The sequence below is a fragment of the Podarcis liolepis genome (assembly GCF_965112155.1).
Source record: "Podarcis liolepis genome assembly, chromosome: 18".
Classification (NCBI taxonomy): Eukaryota; Metazoa; Chordata; class Lepidosauria; order Squamata; family Lacertidae; genus Podarcis; species Podarcis liolepis.
This window is the reverse complement of record NC_139572.1, coordinates 8,256,609-8,274,147: the sequence shown is the minus strand read 5'-3', so window position 1 is coordinate 8,274,147 and position 17,539 is coordinate 8,256,609. Positions and strand designations below refer to the sequence as shown.

Here is a 17,539-nt window from a genome sequence, read left to right as displayed (position 1 = left end):
GATGATGGGAATTGTAGTCCAAAAACATCTGGAGGGTCGAAGGTTGGGGATGCCTGATGTAGACCCTGCGAATGCAGGAATCTCAGCTAAAGCATCCCTGGCAGATGGACACCCAACCTATGCTTAGAAACCTCCAAGGAAGGAGGCAAATTATGGACCGGATCTGGACACCCCCTCTTTGCCTCCCTGCCAACAAAAAGGTATTTCCATCAACAGACATCTTGTGTGCCTAGAGAGGCTGATAAACAAGCGGCAACTGACAGAGAGCCCTGGAAATTAAACCTCCCTTTCCCCCTGCTGTGAAGCCAGGGCTGAGAATGTGCCAATAACATCAGTTACAACAATAGCACAAATAATAGCAGCAGTAATAATAATAATAGCTGCTCTCATTATTATCATCAAAATCCCGCAGCAATGAAAGTTGGATTCTGGACTATAAATCCTTGCAAAACTTGAGTGAGGTTCCACTAATTCACTTTTTTTGGGGCGTAATTTATTGTGCTCCACCTCCCACAAATTTGGCACCACTAATTTTCAGTTCCACTAGGCAAATCGAGGGGGGGGGGATGATGACATCAAATCGCACCCACAGCCCACCCGGGCACTAAGATTCCTGTCCAGGCAGCCCTGCCTTGCGCCCTGAGGTTCTGCCAAGCGTTCCCTGCACACTTTCAGACTTCTCTGTCTGGTCATGTGGACTAGCGGCCCGCCTTTAAAAAGTGAAACTAATAAATTAAATTTTGCATTTTTTTTGTTCACTTCTGCACGGAGCAGTGCTGCCTAAACCTACCTACCTAAATCCAGAAACCTTCATTTAAAAACAAAACGAAACCAGAAAAGAAAACAAGTCATTAGAAGTCAAAAGGCAAGCTTACATATCGGCAGAAGGCACAGATAAAACAGTAATACCAAGAAAGCCTACAGCCCTTACTCACTTCCCCGGGGGAAAAAGAAAAGTATCAGTCAGAGCACCAGGCAGAGAAACGTATGGGATTTCCCCCTTGCGTTGCTCGTGTTCATTCCATAATACATTAAGGAACAATAAGGACTAGGAACTTGCTTTTTTAAAAATTAAAAAAGAGAGAGAGAAAAAGAAAAGAAAGCAGAGCTTCTCAAGAAGCTAGACCCTGTGGCCACCATCTCATTCTGCAGCTTTTCGGCGATCGTCAAATATCGCGCACACAAACAGCTCTGCCAAAGGTCTGTTACGATTTGCCGCCCGTTGCCAGGGGTCTCCCTAGCAGGCGAACCTGCCGCTGCCGCCTCTGCCCCACACGACCTGGGCATTTCCTCCTCCTACCTGAGATGTTGCTTGGCGACGGCAGCCGTTTGCAAAGGCCGCAGGTATAGCCTGGCCGCACACTCTGACTGGCAGCAACCAAGCCGGGCCGGTCTTTCTTCGAGTGAAGTTTCAGGGGGCGAGGGGAGATTCCGGGGGTGCTGGTGGCGTGTGGCCTGTTTACCTGGGGTCTGGAAGTTGATGCGCCGCATCTCCACAGGGTCCTTGGGGTGGTGAGGGGTGATCTCTGCGTTGTTCAACATACATTTGATGCGCGGCTCCGAGTCTTTTCGTTTGCTGAGGAGCAGGAAGAAGAGAGAGCGCGTGAGCAGATAAAAGACAAGGCTTTAAGGACTGTGTGCAGCGATGCACCTCTGTCAGTTTTGGGGACCGCTTGGTGCCCCTCGAAATGTTGCCGAGCTCCAGCTCCCAGGAGTCATAGCAGACAACGGTCAGGGATTATGGGAGCCCAAGAGTCCAGCAACTTTTGGGCCGGGGAGGGGGGCATAGCTGTCAACTTTCAGATTTGAAAATAAGGGATCAGCAGCCACAAAAATAAGGGATCAGCAGCCTCACCCGTCCCAGGGACAGTCTATGAGATATCTAACTGGGATAGCAGCAGGAAACGGCACTGGAATAAGGGAATTTCCCACAAAAAAGGGAAGGTTGACAGCTGTGGAGGGGGGAAGTCATGGGTGCCCTCCCCCAACTTGGCTTAAAAGGTAAAGGGACCCCTGACCATTAGGTCCAGTCGTGGCCGACTCTGGGGTTGCTGCGCTCATCTCGCTTTATTGGCTGAGGGAGCCGGCGTACAGCTTCCGGGTCATGTGGCCAGCAGGACTAAGCCGCTTCTGGCGAACCAGAGCAGCGCACGGAAACGCCGTTTACCTTCCCGCCAGAGAGGTACCTATTTATCTACTTGCATTTTGACATGCTTTTGAACTGCTAGGTTGGCAGGAGCAGGGACCAAGCAACGGGAGCTCACCCTGTCACGGGGATTCGAACCGCCGACCTTCTGATCGGCAAGCCCTAGGCTCTGTGGTTTAACCCACAGCGCCACCTGCGCCCCCAACTTGGGTTACGCTGCGCTTAAATTACGGTTCCCAAACAGACTCTCAAAAGCAGTGTCAAATTTATTCTGGCAAAACCTGTGCAGGGCAAAGTGAAACTCATGAGGCAGGGAGTTCCACAGTCTAGTTGTTGCTACCTAGATGCATTTCCAACAGCCGAGGGAACGAGCGTTAAAACCGGAAGCATGATTGGCTTTGATAAGTTATGGCTGCTGAATGTCAGGACAATTCACAGGTCAGAATGAAGACTCGAGACTCAACGCGAAGTCGACTTTTTACTATTCAGAAAAGGAGAACGCAGCAGAGTTCACCTAGGCTTGACATTGAAGATGTTGCTGGGACAGGCATCTCCTTCGAGCAGATGAAAACTACGGTGAGGAGGAGGAACCTCTGCTCTCGGATTGTCTGGCTCATTGCTCAGCAACGCACAAGGCTCTTTTGTGATCTGGGAGTCCCCAGACTCTGTGGTTAAGACCATAACAAAAGGCTTCTGGATCAGGCCAGGGGGTCACCAAGCTGTTACCCCCAAACCCCTAAACGGACCCCAAACCATCTCATCCTCCTTGCCTATTCTCCGTGATCAGCCAGAAAGTTTTTCCTTCATGGATGGAGAGGGAACAATGGAAAATATCACCTAGGAAGCAATACCTAGTCTGTGGAACTGCCTGCCTCATGAGATACATTTTGTCCCATCCTTGGTGATTTTCTGCCTCCAAGCTAAGGCTTTTTCTTGTTACTTTACTCTTGCCTTTTCTGTTTCACTAAATGTACTCCCCCCCCCCTTTCCTGGCTTTTGTATAGCAGTGATTATCTTTCAGCGGCATGATCTGGGATTTAGATGTTGTTTGCGTACTGGTTTTAATTGCCTTGTGAGCTTCCCTTGCGTGTTCTATTAAGGTTGGAAAAGTGGGATATAAACAATGCAAATAAATAAAGACAAACAGCACCCGGACCTATCGGGGTTTTTTTGCTGCGGCTTTTTCAAAGATGAAAACAGCATACAAAAAGTCAAATCTATTGTTGGAAGCCAGCAATCCAATAGCCAGCCATCTGGAAAGCCCAAACTTTATTGTCTAAAGCCTTGAGAAATGGCTTGTTCTCCCCCCCTTGAGGTCTCCTGAACTAACTGCAAATCAACTTTTATGGGAGAAACCTGAGCTTTAGTGCGAGTGGAGAAATATGTGACCCAAACCGAAATAATTCAAGAGCCTAGGAGTGTTGCCAGAATACTGCCCTCTCCACCTGCAACCTGTTTTTGGACAGGTTGCAATATCATCCCCTTTGGGTTGTCGCCCCTCTTTACTCGAGGGTTAAACCTTGCTGGCACTTTTTAGGAACAGCGATGTTTCAGTAGCTCAGCTGCAGCTTAAAGTGCCACCTTTGCTTTACTGATTGCCTTTTGGTTCCTAAGGTGCAGCTGACTGCCACCTGAATCAGAGACGGGGAGCTTTTAAAAACTCTTACCTGTCTGGTTTGCTGTCCAGGGAAGCAGTAAAAGAAGAAAGAAAGAAAAAAGAAGAGAAGGAGGAAAAGATAAAGATGAGGTTAGTGAGAGTCGCCCTTCACACCCCTTCACCAGGACTCTCAACCATCTGAATTGTAGGAATCTTTAAAATAGTGGGTCGTATATACCTGTATACCTGAAGGAGCGTCTCCACCCCCATCGTTCAGCCCGGATCCTGAGGTCCAGTGTCGAGGGCCTTCTGGCGGTTCCCTCACTGCGAGAAGTGAGGTTATAGAGAACCAGACAGAGGGCCTTCTCGGTGGTGGCGCCTGCCCTGTGGAACGCCCTCCCATCAGATGTCAAGGAAATAAGCAGCTATCTTATTTTTAAAAGACACCTGAAGGCAGCCCTGTTTAGGGAAGTTTTTAATGTTTTATCGTGTTTTTACCACTTGATTGGGAGCCACCCAGAGTGGCTGGGGAAACTCAGCCAGATGGGCGGGGTATAAATAATAAAGTGTGTGTGTGACTGACCCCTTGCAACATATTGCCTCTAGTCATGGCAGCTCCTGACACTTCCATAGGAAGCGAAAGGAATCCCTTACCTCCCCCCTGCCACGCACAATCTTCCACATTTATTTATTTATTCACCAATTTGATTTATATCCCATGTTTCCTCCAAGGAGCTCGGAGAGCGGCAAGTAAATAATCTTCAGTGTTCCTTCGTTTTATCCTCACCACGTTCCTGTGAGGTAGACCAGGCTGAGAAAAGAAGCGGACTGGTCCCCACGGTCAACTCAGTGAGCTACATGTGGCCGAGTGGGCAGGATTCGAACCCTGGACTCCCAGGTCCGAGCCCAATATTCTAACTCAGCGGTTTCTGATTTGGAGCCACTGCCAAACTCATCCCCAGTGCCGTGCTACCCTATAAAAAAAGCATTATTCAAAGTTTTGCATGGCACCGCTAAGGAAGATTGCAACGCAATAGATTTCAAAACGTCCATGATTACACCGTGTTAAAAGTACAATGGAAATGGCTTAGTTTAACTCCATAAAATGGATGAACTCAGGACTCTGGGGTTGGAAGGGACCTCTAGAGTTATCCAGTCCAGCCCCCAGCCATGTACGAATCGCAGCTAAATCACATGCGAAGATTCAAACGGAGCTGATTCTCGTTTCGCTGTGTCCCCACAAGCACCGTACATTCAAGAGTGAGGTGCCGTATTAAACATATTAAAGGTCACAGCCCATCACAAAGCGGCCATGGCTCCCCCCGCCCCCAAAGCATTCTGGGGGGTGTAGTTTGCTAAGGGTGCTGAGCGTCGCTTGCAGATCATCCCCAGGAATCTGCCAGAGGGAAGGAGCCATCTTGCGCCGGGTCCAAACCTCGCAGTCTTCTGCCAGAGATTTTGGCCGGCTCTCCAACACTTCAAAGGTCAGAGCGCTTTAACAGCCGACCCCTTTCCCCAGGGAACTCTGGGAATTGAAGCTCTGCGAGGTTGTCTCCCAACAACAACTGGCTCCTTTAGCAAACTACAATTCCCAGGATTCACTGGGGGGGAAGGGGGAGCCATTATTGTTTTATCAGGGGTGCCCAAACATTTTCCAAAGAGGGCCAGATTTGATGAAGTGAACATGCGTTCAAAGTTGCTGAGCTTTTTTTAGGATTTTACCCCAGGACATATACCGTATTTTTTGCTCTATAAGACACCCTTTCCCCCTCCTAAACAGTAAGGGGAAATGTGTGTGCGTCTTATGGAGCGAATGCAGGCGGGAGGCTCTGCTCAACGCTCCCTTTAAAGAGCTGCACACACGCTACGTGCGCTCTTTAAAGGGTGCGCGGCTTTTGGGGGAGCCTTAGCCGTGCGCAGCCTCTCCCGGGCAGGGGATGAAGGCTCCCCTTGCCTGGGAGAGGCTGAGCGCAGCCAAGCAAAAAGCCAGGACAGCCAGCAGGATCGCTGCGCTGCGATCCTGCTGGCTGTCCTGGCTTATGGGATAGCCGCGCACAGCCTCCCCAGCCCAGGAGAGGCTGCGCGTGGCTATCCCATAAGCCAGGACAGCAAGCTTCTGGGATTCAGAACACCGTATTTTTTGCTCTATAAGACTCACTTTTCCCCTCCTAAAAAGTAAGGGGAAATGTGTGTGCGTCTTATGGAGCAAATGCAGGCTGCGCAGCTGTCCCAGAAGCCAGAACAGCAAGAGGGATTGCTGCTTTCACTGCGCAGCGATCCCTCTTGCTGTTCTGGCTTCTGAGATTCAGAATATTTTTTTTCTTGTTTTCCTCCTCCCAAAACTAGGTGCGTCTTGTGGTCTGGTGTGTCTTATATAGCAAAAAATACGGTATTTTTTTTCTTGTTTTCCTCCTCCAAAAACTAGGTGCGTCTTATGATTGAATGAGGCCCCTGAAACAGACTTTGGACATGCCTGTTTTAAGTGGTATTACAGTGGTGCCTCGCAAGACGAAAAGAATCCATTCTGTGATTCTCTTCGTCTAGCGGTTTTTTCGTCTTGCGACGGATTAGCGGATTAGCGCTATTAGCGGCTTATCTGCTGATTGGATCAGCTGATAAGCGGCTTAGCGGCTTAGAAAAAGGGGGGGGGAAACCAGCAGGAACTCGCAAGACATTGTCGTCTTGCGAAGCAAGCCCATAGGAAATTCGTTTTGCGAAGCACCTCCAAAACGGAAAACTCTTTCGTCTAGCGAGTTTTCCGTCTTGCGAGGCATTCGTCTTGCGGGGCACCACTGTATTCTACTTCTAATGCATAGTGGTGCCTGGAGATAGTGACACCAGCTTTTGGAAGACCGTGAGTTGTTGAGTGCCCCCTGCCTCCCAGCACGCCCCCCTCAAGATCACCCCACTGACCCACAGGGGGCAGTATCGCCTACTCTGAGCCACTGCCCTAACCACTATACCACACAGCCAGAAGCATGGGGGTCCACACACATGCTTTGGAAGCGCAAAACGTGCACACAAAACCCACTCACTTTTTGTAGAGGAGGATTGCGATGACGATGCAGATGATGAAGACCACGGCCAAGACCGGTCCGATCACCCAGATCAGTCCCTCCTCGCCGTCAATCTTTGGCTGTGGGTCCGGGTTGTCTATCTGGATCGGGTCTGAAAAGGGGCTGGCGGCGTATAACTGAGGGAGAGGGAGAGAAGACAAGGAGAGCCGAGGGAAGGGAATCAGTAATGCGCAGGCGACGGCAAACGTGGAGTCGCTTAGAATCAAACAGCTGGAAGAGCGACCCACAGCGGTCCTCTAGTCCAGCCCCCGGCTGTAATGTAAGAATTGCAGTTAAATTAACAGTGGTGTTAAATTAATGCTGGTGGTGTTCTGCAGGGGTCTGCAAAAAAAACTTGCTGGAAAGGGTTGCATCTATATTGTGGGTCGAAGCTTTTCCATGTTTTTTTTTTTTTAATGGATATTGATTGATTTATTAGTAGTTCTAGGCTGCTTTTCATTCAAATGAATCCCAAAGTAGCTTACAAACAATACACCGTAGTAACAGAACAGAACAGGACATACTATGCTGCAAATGCAGCATAAATCATATAGAAACATATGTAACGTCAGTAAAACAATCTTCTCAGTTGGTACTTGTATAAATATAGGGATTTAAATTAATATTATTTATTATGTAATATTATTATTATTTGCCCCCTTTGGCTCGCCACCCTATATCTGGCACTGGTGGGGTTTTCAAGACTAGGAGAGGAGCAACTAGGAGAGCCAACTTTTCCAGGTCATGTGGCCAGCAGGACTAAACCGCTTCTGGCGCAACGGGACACCGTGACGGAAACCAGAGCACACGGAATCGACGTTTACCTTCCCGCCGCAGCGGTACCTATTTATCTACTTGCACTGGCGTGCTTTTGAACTGCTACGTTGGCCGGAGCTGGGACAGAGCAACGGGATCTCACTCTGTTGCGGGGATTCAAATCACATTGGATGCAATCTGTCTGAGCCAAGAGAATCCAGAGCATTACCCACAAAGTTCAGAAGCAGGAGAGGACTCACCGGATCGGAGGCCCGCAGCACAGCCAGGACGAAAATGACGTACTTCTGACCGGGTTCCAAGGCTTTGTTCTCAAAGCCCTCGTAGCGCTTCAAGTCCCCGAGGATGAAGTAGGAGGGCAGGGTGTTGAAGCGGGCTGCGATGTAGGGCTTGTGGAGGTCCAGCTGGCGGGAGTGGCGGAGGCTGCGGCGTTGCAGCCGCGAGATCTGGATCAACTGGGGAAGGGGACCACGAGGTTCAAATCAGCTACGCAAGGCACCACAGAGATTGAGAAGAAGGCAAGACAAAAGCTTCCGGGTGCACAAAGGTATGGTTACTCTTCTTCTTTATTAAACTATCCCAGCCTCCCTCAGGGAGAACGGTCTCAGAAGAAAATATAAGGGTCTGGGCAGTGTTTACTGCAGAGGCCAGCAAGGCTTACTGGGCATGAGCCAGACGCACGGAGAACCTCCGTGGGCCAGACCGGCGCCGGAAACTGCGCCTGCGCAGAAGTGATTTTCGGCGTCTGGCCCATAGCTGTCATAGAATCCTAGAGTTGGAAGAGACCACAAGGGCCATCGAGTCCAACCCCCTGCCAAGCAGGAAACACCATCAGAGCACTCCTGACATATGGTTGTCAAGCCTCTGCTTAAAGACCTCCAAAGTAGGAGACTCCACCACACTCCTTGGCAGAAAATTCCACTGTCAAACAGCTCTTACTGTCAGGAAGTTCTTCCTAATGTCAATTTACAGATTTGAAAATAAGGGACCAGCAGCCTCGAAAATAAGGGATCAACAGCCAAAATAAGGGATTTTAGTCAACCAGCTGAAATACAAAGTTAAAAAGGGACCAGATAATTTTGGAGAGCAGCGCTGGTTTTTAGCCCTTCGTTTCCAGAGGTTGCTGCTCAAGACACCGGCCGATGAAACACTGCAATTAAAGAACTACAAGCAGCAACCACTTTTCGCGCAAAACGAAGTCCAAGCTACGAAGATGCTGCTGCAGTTCTGTATCTTTTCTCTCGTGCTCCATCTGCAGCTCTCAGTTCCATCAGGCCGGGTGGGAGGAAGATGGGGGGGGGGGGGAATAGCACCCGAAGTGAACCCGCAGATCAGACCATCTATGCTAGTCTACCACTACAAATCTATGGGAGAAGCACTTGCGGTCCTTCCTCCGCTTTCCCCCTCTATGGTTAGCCCTTGGAACACCTGCCCTCGCCTCCGCCTCTGCCTCCTCCTCCTCTCTCTGAACTGCTTTCTCTATGGCTGCCCTTGCTCTGGTCTCAAGGCTCCTCAGTCCCGGCGGGGAGGGGCTCCCGGGGGCCGAGGCTGGTGAGAGGAGGCCGGAGGGGGGCGGGCCAGGCAGCCAAGCAACCCAGTTGGAGCCTCCCTCCTCCCTGGCCGGCAGGGAGGGAGGGAGAGGAGCGGCTTCCTTTGAAACCTGGGAAATTTAAGGGACATCATCAATAAGGGACAGCAGCAGGACACGGCGCTGGGATAAGGGACTTTCCCACCAAATAAGGGACAGCTGACAGCTATGGTCTGGGCATGTGCAGAACTGATTTTCGGAGCCGCGGAAGAGAGCCCCCGTGCCGCGCTGGTTTAGTGCTGTGCGTGGGGACTTGCCGAGTGGGTGGCTCGGTTCGGGGGTGGCTCATGGGCCAGTTAAGCAACCCTTATGGGTCGCTTCTGGCCTATGGGCCTTAGGTTGCGGACCTCTGGTCTACTGATATAAATCCTTCTTCACAGAGTTGGAAGGGACCCTGAGGATCATGCGACTCCATGCAATACAGGGATCTTTCACCCAGCGTGAAGCTCGAACTCATGACCTTGAGATTTAAAAGTCTTGTGCTGACTTATCCCTCAGGGGGCACAATGGCACAGACCTTCCTAGAAGTGCTACCACGCTTGCAAAGCTAAGCGGGGCCCGGTGTGGTTTCCAATCGGATGGGGGACCCCGTTCTGAGATTCCTGTATTGCAAGGGGTTAAGCTAGCTGACCCTCAGGGGGTCTCTTCCAACTTTGCAATTCTTTGGAAGAATCGGAGACCAAAGTTTAGCTGTGCCTAAATATGCCCCTGAAAGAGGGTTTATATATGAAATTGTGTTGGGCCTCCACACTGCTATGGAAGTTCCTTCTAAGCCAGGTATGGGGGCCATTTTTGGGCCTCTGCTTGTTGCTGAACTACAACTCCCATCATCCCTGGCAACTGCTGTGGCTGATGGGAGTTGTAGTTCTGCAGCACCCAGAGGGCAGAAGCTCCCCCTCCCTGCCCCACAACAAGCTGCCCCAAGCCCTCCATCCCTGGGCTACTTAAAACTTCTCTATGCACCACTTTCAAATCTTCTCTCTGCGGCAATGAGGTCTAGAAACTTGTGAGTGCCCACAGCTAGAAACAGGCAGGTTTCGAGGTGCAGTAGACTCTCCTGACAGACTTACAAGTTTGTAGGCCTCTGTAAATATCCAGGGTTGACTTCCTCCAACATTTGCTGAGGTCTTAGAGAAGTGCTTCCCAAAGTCCGTCCCCCCCCCGGTTCCATAAACTCACCCCCATTTCCCCCTACCCTATAAAAAGCATTGTTCAGAACAGCGGTTTGCAGAACCCACTGAAAAGGAGAACAGTAAAAGAAAATCCAGAACAGCAAAATTTAATTGCGCATTTATTCAAAAGCTAGTTGAATGAATTCAACAAACTGGATAAACTTGATGGAGTGATACCAGGTTTTCAAAGTCTGGTAGTCATTTATTGCTCCAGCGCCCGCCCCCCCCCGCCACCTCTTTGCACCCCCTAAATCATCCCACTGCCCCACATTCTTTGATCTACCCAAGAGGATTCTGGGAGATGTCCTGGGCCAACCCCGAGTGTACACAAGAGGGCTGGGGTAAGGGGTACATGAATGACGGCTGTCACTCACCTCCTCCAAGTCCATCTCTTCCGGACTGTGGTATATGTTCTGAAACTGGCCACTTTTGGATTTCTTCAGGGGAACGACCACGATGTAGTATGCCCTGGCAGATCGGGAAAGGAGAAGGAACTGAGACGGGGAACAGGCTAAAAACGAAAGAGAGAATGGCAGCGAAGGACCACCCTAGCTAAGAAATAAAAGGTTAAAGGTGGAATGAAATACCACAGAATTTTAAACTTTTTTAAAAAAGGGATATAGGGCAATTTGTCTTTTTTATTGTGCTTAATATTTTTTCCGGAGCCTGCCAGAGTGGCTGGGGCAACCCGGTCAAATGGGCGGCATATTAATAATAAGATTATTATTATTTGTCTGTTTGCATTTCTTAGTACAGAAAATATTGATCTGATGTGTAGAGATCTTTCTTGTTCTGTTGAGTTCAGGAGGGTTCTGGAAGGTTTCCTCTCTGTGTGAAAGAAGGTTCTTGTTTGGGTTATTCCTTCTGAGAAGCTGAGTACAGCGGGTTTGAACTGGTTCTGTTATCTCTTTCTGTCAAGGTCATGCTGACTATAATAGTAAGGCCAGAAGGAGCCTGGTTTTTACTTATGTTCTGATTCTATCTCTTTGTTCTGGTGTGGTGTTCTGTATGCTATAGTGTTACGGTTTAGTCTTATTATAAGTTCTTGTAAGTTTTAAGTTAAGCTGCAACTGGATTTCTTATGGACGGGGCCAATCCTGAATGCATTGGATTTCTGACCATTACGCTCATTTGCCTTCAGTAGCAGTAAAGCTCTGCTGGATGAAATACAATTGCCTCTGGTCTATTTTTGGGAACTCGGCAACGTCTTTAAGTCCCCACCCCACACCCCAGCGTGACATTGTTCTCACCATTATTATTCAGAAATAAATACATTAAAATCCTTGGCAGGGAGCTACATGAAACCAGGCTTGCGGGCTGCAGGTTGCTTGACTTCCCAGCAGGGCTGTCTTAAGCATATGCAGCACTGGGGTGCAAAGATTCACCCCCCAGGTTGCCCAGTCCCGGGTGCGCAGGAGGGCGGAGCCAGCCGGCCGCCTCAGCATCTTGCTGGCTTGGTCGCCCTCGAACTCATGGCGCAGAGCCGCCTGCAGCAGAAAAGCCCGCCGTGGCGCTCTAGCCGGTGGCGGGCTTTTCCCCGGACTCAACTCCTGGCCCCTGGACTGGTGCCCGGGTACCCCGCACCCCTAGCACCTATGGGTAAGATGTGCCTGCCCTTGCAGTAGACTCCACAGCAGAAGATGCACCCAGAAGAGCAGAGTGGTGCATGCTCTGGTTATCTCCCACTTGGACTACTGCAATGCACTCTACGTGGGGCTACCTTTGAAGGTGACTCGGAAACTACAACTAATCCAGAATGCGGCAGCTAGACTGGTGACTGGGGGTGGCCGCCGAGACCACATAACACCGGTCTTGAAAGACCTACATTGGCTCCCGGTACGTTTCCGAGCACAATTCAAAGTGTTGGTGTTGACCTTGAAAGCCCTAAACGGCCTTGGTCCAGTATATCTGAAGGAGCGTCTCCACCCCCATCGTTCTGCCCGGACACTGAGGTCCAGCGCTGAGGGCCTTCTGGCGGTTCCCTCATTGCGAGAAGCAAAGCTACAGGGAACCAGGCAGAGGGCCTTCTCGGTGGTGGCGCCCTCCCTGTGGAACACCCTCCCACCAGATGTCAAAGAGATAAACAACTACCTGACATTTAGAAGACTTCTGAAGGCAGCCCTGTTCAGGGAAGTTTTTAATGTGTGATATTTTAGTGTTTTTTGGTTTCTATGGAAGCCGTCCAGAGTGGCTGGGGAAACCCAGCCAGATGGGCGGGGTACAAATAATAAATTATTATTATTATTATTTACAATTTTATGCAGCGTTGGTCAGAACAAAGGCAAAACATGACTGCCTGCCTTCGTGTCGAGGCAACAGACAGAAAGCAAAAGCTATAAACAAAACGGAAACTCCCTGTGAGCAGGAAGTGCGCAGGCTTGTGACACACAACAGCCTGCTCCCTTTTTAAGGAGGAACGGAAATATCCTAACACCGCCTCCCCGTTATTTTTACGTACTGCGCAGGTGAATCTGAGCCTTTCACTTCCGGCAGGTTCACCACGATGCTCCCGTCCAGGTCGTGTCTGTAGGTCACCTCCGGCTTCCGGCTGAGCAGGTTGGCTGCCGTCGAAACCTCTACCTGTTGTTGGAGGTTCCCCAGAGTGCCCTTGGGACCTTTCAGGATGAACCTGTATAACGTGTGAGGTCTCAGGTTCGTGATGAGCTTCTTAGTGGCACGGCCGTCCACCTCGATCTCTTTGCCCTCGTACTGGATCTGAAGTTCGGGGGGGGGGAGGGGAGAAGTGAATCGAGATTTACAAGAGGTTGGCAAGTGAGGGAACGTGAACCTCGGGGTGAAAGGGAGGTCCCTCCACCCGTTACAGGTAGCGCAACGCTCCCCAAACATAATATAAATCTGTACCGTGTACGGAACGGCAGAATTGTAATTCTCGGGGAATTCCCATCCTAGGAGAACGGACGTCTTGGTCACCATCCTCACTTTGAAGTTTTTGGGGAAAACTGTTGGAAAGAAAAGCAGTGAGGGGAGGCGGGGAGCAAGGGGAATGGGGTGAAAAGAGCCACATTTTGGAATTCCAAACAACCAGCAAGAATCATCTTCCAACCAATCGGCAATGCCTTCCGAAATACACAACGCTATGGCTTCCGCCCAGAAAGGTTGCCCATTCCATTCCGTTCCATCCCGCACCCAACCCTGGTGCCATGACATCACACAACGGGACACGCCCCTCCTCCCTGTGCCCGCCCCTTGAAAACAGGCTACGTAGCTCCTGATTGGCTGCTGAGGAGAAAAGGGCCTCTGCGGGGGGACGGACATGTGGGGCTCGTGTTTTGTTTATCTCCCCTTCCCCTGTTTTGTGGTTTGCAAAAGAGAGAGAGAGAGAGAGAAAGAGAAAAAGAGAAAGAAAAGGCGAGAAAGCAGAAGAAAAGGCTCCTCCCACCTGTGATAGCGACTGCTCCGCCCAGCTGTCAATCAAGGAGGACTGTCTGGACTTGACTTTCGGAAGAAAGAGGAAAGAGGACTTACCTGCCGAAGGCAGAGAGAATCCACCTGCCTTTCTAATTTTGATATTTTATTTTTTTAAAGGAACGTACTTGCACGCCTGTCTTCCAAGCCAGCGGGGAGCTTAATGGCTTTTGATTTGCGGGCTTGCGTGTTTTTGTTTGCATTTCATTTTTAATCGCTTTGTTTTGTTTACTTCTCTGCCTCCCGGGAGCAGCTCAGGATACAGGGAGAGAGAGTCACCGTGGAGAAGTCGGCAAGTCCTACCTTGGTCCAGGAGGAACGTCCGGTATTGGACAGAAGGGCTGTACGGCCCCGGACCTTTACTGGTGTGGGCTCGGATTTTAACATCGTAGGCCGTGTTGGGCTTGAGGCCGTTCAGCGTGTACGAGTTCTCGGGAGACGGAGGGAGATCCTTCTCCTGCGGGCTCCCGGAAGAGGCGGCCTCGCGATAGGCCACGGTGTACTTCACAATGACCCCGTTCCTCTCGGCCATGACCGGGGGCATCCAGTGGAACTGCACCGACTTGGAGGTGATGTTGCTGGCCTCGAGGATCTGCGGGTAGCCCTTGGGCACGTCTTCTGGGATGGTGAGCTCCTGGACCGCTTCCTCCCCGAAGCCGGGCCGGCTTTTGACGGCCAGCTTGAAGACGTAGGTGGCCCCTCGGTGGATGTTGGTGGCGGTGTACCTGTCCTCCTCCGAGGAGAATTCCAGCGTCGCCAAGGGGTCAACGTCCCTGCGGCCGAACTGCAAGCGGTAGCCCAGCACCTGACCCTCTGCGTCCAGAGGAGGCTCCCACTTGACCAGCAGGGCGTTTTCTTGAGTCGGGTGGACGGACAAGATTGGCTTCCCTGGGACTTGGGAAGAGAAGAGAGGCAGACCAGGTCAGGAGGAGAGGCGGCAGTGAATTGCACACCGTGTGAGTTGGGAATTGATGAGCAAGAACACGACTTGCACAGGCTTGGTGGGATGTCGGGCCTAATGTGCCTGGAGGCGGTTGGAGGATGGATGGCGGCTAACAGATTGAGGTTGAATCCTGACAAGACAGAAGTACTGTTTTGGGGGGACAGGGGGCGGGCGGGTGTGGGGGACTCCCTGGTCCTGAATGGGGTAACTGTGCCCCTGAAGGACCAGGTGCGCAGCCTGGGAGGCATTTTGGACTCACAGCTGTCCATGGAGGCGCAGGTTAATTCTGTGTCCAGGGCGGCTGTCTACCAGCTCCATCTGGTACGCAGGATGAGACCCTACCTGCCCAGAGACTGTCTGGCCAGAGTGGTGCATGCTCTAGTTATTTCCCGGTTGGATTACTGCAATGCGCTCTACGTGGGGCTGCCTTTGAAGGTGACTCGGAAACTACAACTAATCCAGAATACGGCAGCTAGACTGGGGACTGGGAGTGGCCGCTGGGACTACATAACACTGGTCCTCAGAGATCTGCATTGGCTCCCAGTACATTTCCGAGCACAATTCAAAGTGTTGGTGCTGACCTTTAAAGCCCTAAACGGCCTTGGTCCTGTATACCTGAAGGAGCGTCTCCACCTCCATCCTTCTGCCCGGACACTGAGGTCCAGCTCCGAGGGCCTTCTGCCGGTTCCCTCCCTGTGAGAAGCCAAGTTACAGGGAACCAGACAGAGGGCCTTCTCGGTAGTGGCGCCCGCCCTGTGGAACGCCCTCCCTTCAGATGTGAAGGAAATAAGCAGCTATCTTATTTTTAAAAGACATCTGAAGGCAGCCCTGTTTAGGGAAGTTTTTAATATTTAATGCTGTATTGTTTTTAACACTTGATTGGGAGCCACCCAGAGTGGCTGGGGAAACTCAGCCAGATGGGCGGGGTATAAATAATAAATAAATAAATAAATTATTATTATTATTTACTACTACTACTACTACTACTACTACTACTACTACTACTACTACTACTACTATTATTGAGCACAGCAGATCATCCCCGGAAGGTTGAGTTGAAAATCCTCGCCTCCCCACAGCTGCCAAAGTCCCCTCCTCTCCAGGGCTTTTCCCAGGCAATCAGAGACTATACCCTGATGCTGAGCTTCTGGGTTTAGTAACGGTTGTTGATGATAAAACAATATTTTAAAAAATGATTTTAAAAGTAGAAAAGGAAGCATTCTGCAGCTGCCTTTGTGCAATGAAGGCTGGCGGTGTTACCCTCCGAGAGACGCTCACCTGCCCCCTTGGTCACTGCCACCTTAGGTTTGCTGCGGGCGCCGTCGCCTTTCATGGTATAGGCAGCCACCGTGATGGAATAGGCCGTCTCTGGCTGCAGCCCAGCGATGATCATTTCCTGGGGACGGGAATCCAAGAGGAGAGAGAGAGAGAGATTTGTACCCTTTTTAAAATACCGAAGGCAGAACAGTTTGAGCTTGGCGGTGGCTGGGGGGGGGGACCGGGGACCAGCAACGGCGATGCATGCAGGGAACACGACACAACGCAAGCGAGAGGAAAAGCGGGGTTGCGAGGTTGCGGGAAGGAAATGCACACAGTTTAGCTACGAAAACACACACACAAGCGGCTCGGAGGAATCCTCTTTATGCAAAACGTGCAGCCGAGAGAGGCGGGGGGCCCTTTGCTCCTCCATCTGCCTCCCAGCTTCTCTCCCTCTATCTCGGCAGAAAACGCATCCGCTGTCAAAACACTCTGCCAGCTTCTTCAAAGGAGTCCGGAGTCTCGGAGGAGAGGGGAGGAAAAGAGCAGCTTCAAGGAGATTAAAAACCTCCTTTTCACGTGCAAACACCATGCAGCCCTCCCCTGCCGAGAAGCCGATTCTGGAAGAGGGTGCCTGTGTGTTTGAGGGCGGTGGCAGCGGCTATGGGGCGCTTTAATTCCAGGCAGGGGGTGCCTTTGGGGACTGTGAATGCAGCTGTTTTGGGGTACTGCCCCGTCAGCTCAAGGCCACTTTGCCAGGGTCTCCCCCCTTCCCTTGTTTCAGAGACGGGAGAGGTGGGGAGCAGGGCAGCAAGGGCAGGAGCCAAGGTCCCTTTAAAGGTAAAGAGACCCCTGACCATTAGGTCCAGTCGTGAAAGATTCTGGGGTTACGGCGCTCATCTCGCTTTACTGGCCGAGGAAGCCGGCGTAAGGCTTCCGGGTCATATGGCCAGCAGGACTAAGCCACTTCTGGCAAACCAGAGCAGTGCACGGAAACGTCGTTTACCTTCCCGCCGGAGCGGTACCTATTTATCTACTTACACTTTGACGTGCTTTAGAACTGCTAGGTTGGCAGGAGCAGGGACCGAGCAACGGGAGCTCACCCTGTCACGGGGATTCAAACCGCCGACCTTCTGATCAGCCACCCACGTCCCACCATGGTCCCTTTGGCTCCCCCCAATTAAATATTTGTGGGGGCTGGGAATCCAAAGCTCTCCTGGTATGTCCCATGGAGGACCTTACGGTCTTCAAACAAAAACATCTTGGAGGTCCCGGGCCACAGGGAGGTTAGGCTGGCCTCGACCAGAGTCAGGGCCTTTTCAGCTGTGGCCCCGATCTGGTGGAACGCTCTGTCACAAGAGACTAGGGCCCTGCGGGACTTGACATCTTTCCGCAGGGCCTCCAAGACAGAGCTGTTCCACCAGGCCTTTGGCCAGGGCACAGTCTGACCCCCTCCTTTGGTAATCCTCATAAAACTCTAGCCCAATGGTGCTATTAATTTGATTTGAACTGATTTTATAATGAATTGATTTTAGAATGTGGTATTATTTTACTGTTGTTAGCCGCTTCGGCTGGGGAGG

The 17,539-nt window shown here is 51.1% G+C and overlaps 1 protein-coding gene across 12 annotated transcripts in view; it reads right to left on the bottom strand.

Annotated features, from left to right (window-relative positions):
• Positions 1-17,539, bottom strand: part of PTPRS (protein tyrosine phosphatase receptor type S) — a 177,220-nt gene that overhangs the window by 41,210 nt on the left and 118,471 nt on the right. For 8 of the 12 annotated variants that reach the window (XM_083483581.1, XM_083483588.1, XM_083483586.1 and 5 more), the window contains 8 exons: positions 15,981-16,098; positions 14,063-14,653; positions 13,196-13,293; positions 12,792-13,048; positions 10,708-10,801; positions 7,816-8,028; positions 6,779-6,936; positions 1,464-1,576 (listed from right to left, as the gene is read on the bottom strand). In XM_083483581.1, the coding sequence (XP_083339707.1) occupies positions 1,464-1,576; positions 6,779-6,936; positions 7,816-8,028; positions 10,708-10,801; positions 12,792-13,048; positions 13,196-13,293; positions 14,063-14,653; positions 15,981-16,098 (1,642 nt within the window). The remainder of the gene's footprint in view (positions 1-1,463; positions 1,577-6,778; positions 6,937-7,815; positions 8,029-10,707; positions 10,802-12,791; positions 13,049-13,195; positions 13,294-14,062; positions 14,654-15,980; positions 16,099-17,539) is intronic. The other 4 variants (XM_083483591.1, XM_083483582.1, XM_083483592.1 and 1 more) reach the window with 1 other exon arrangement.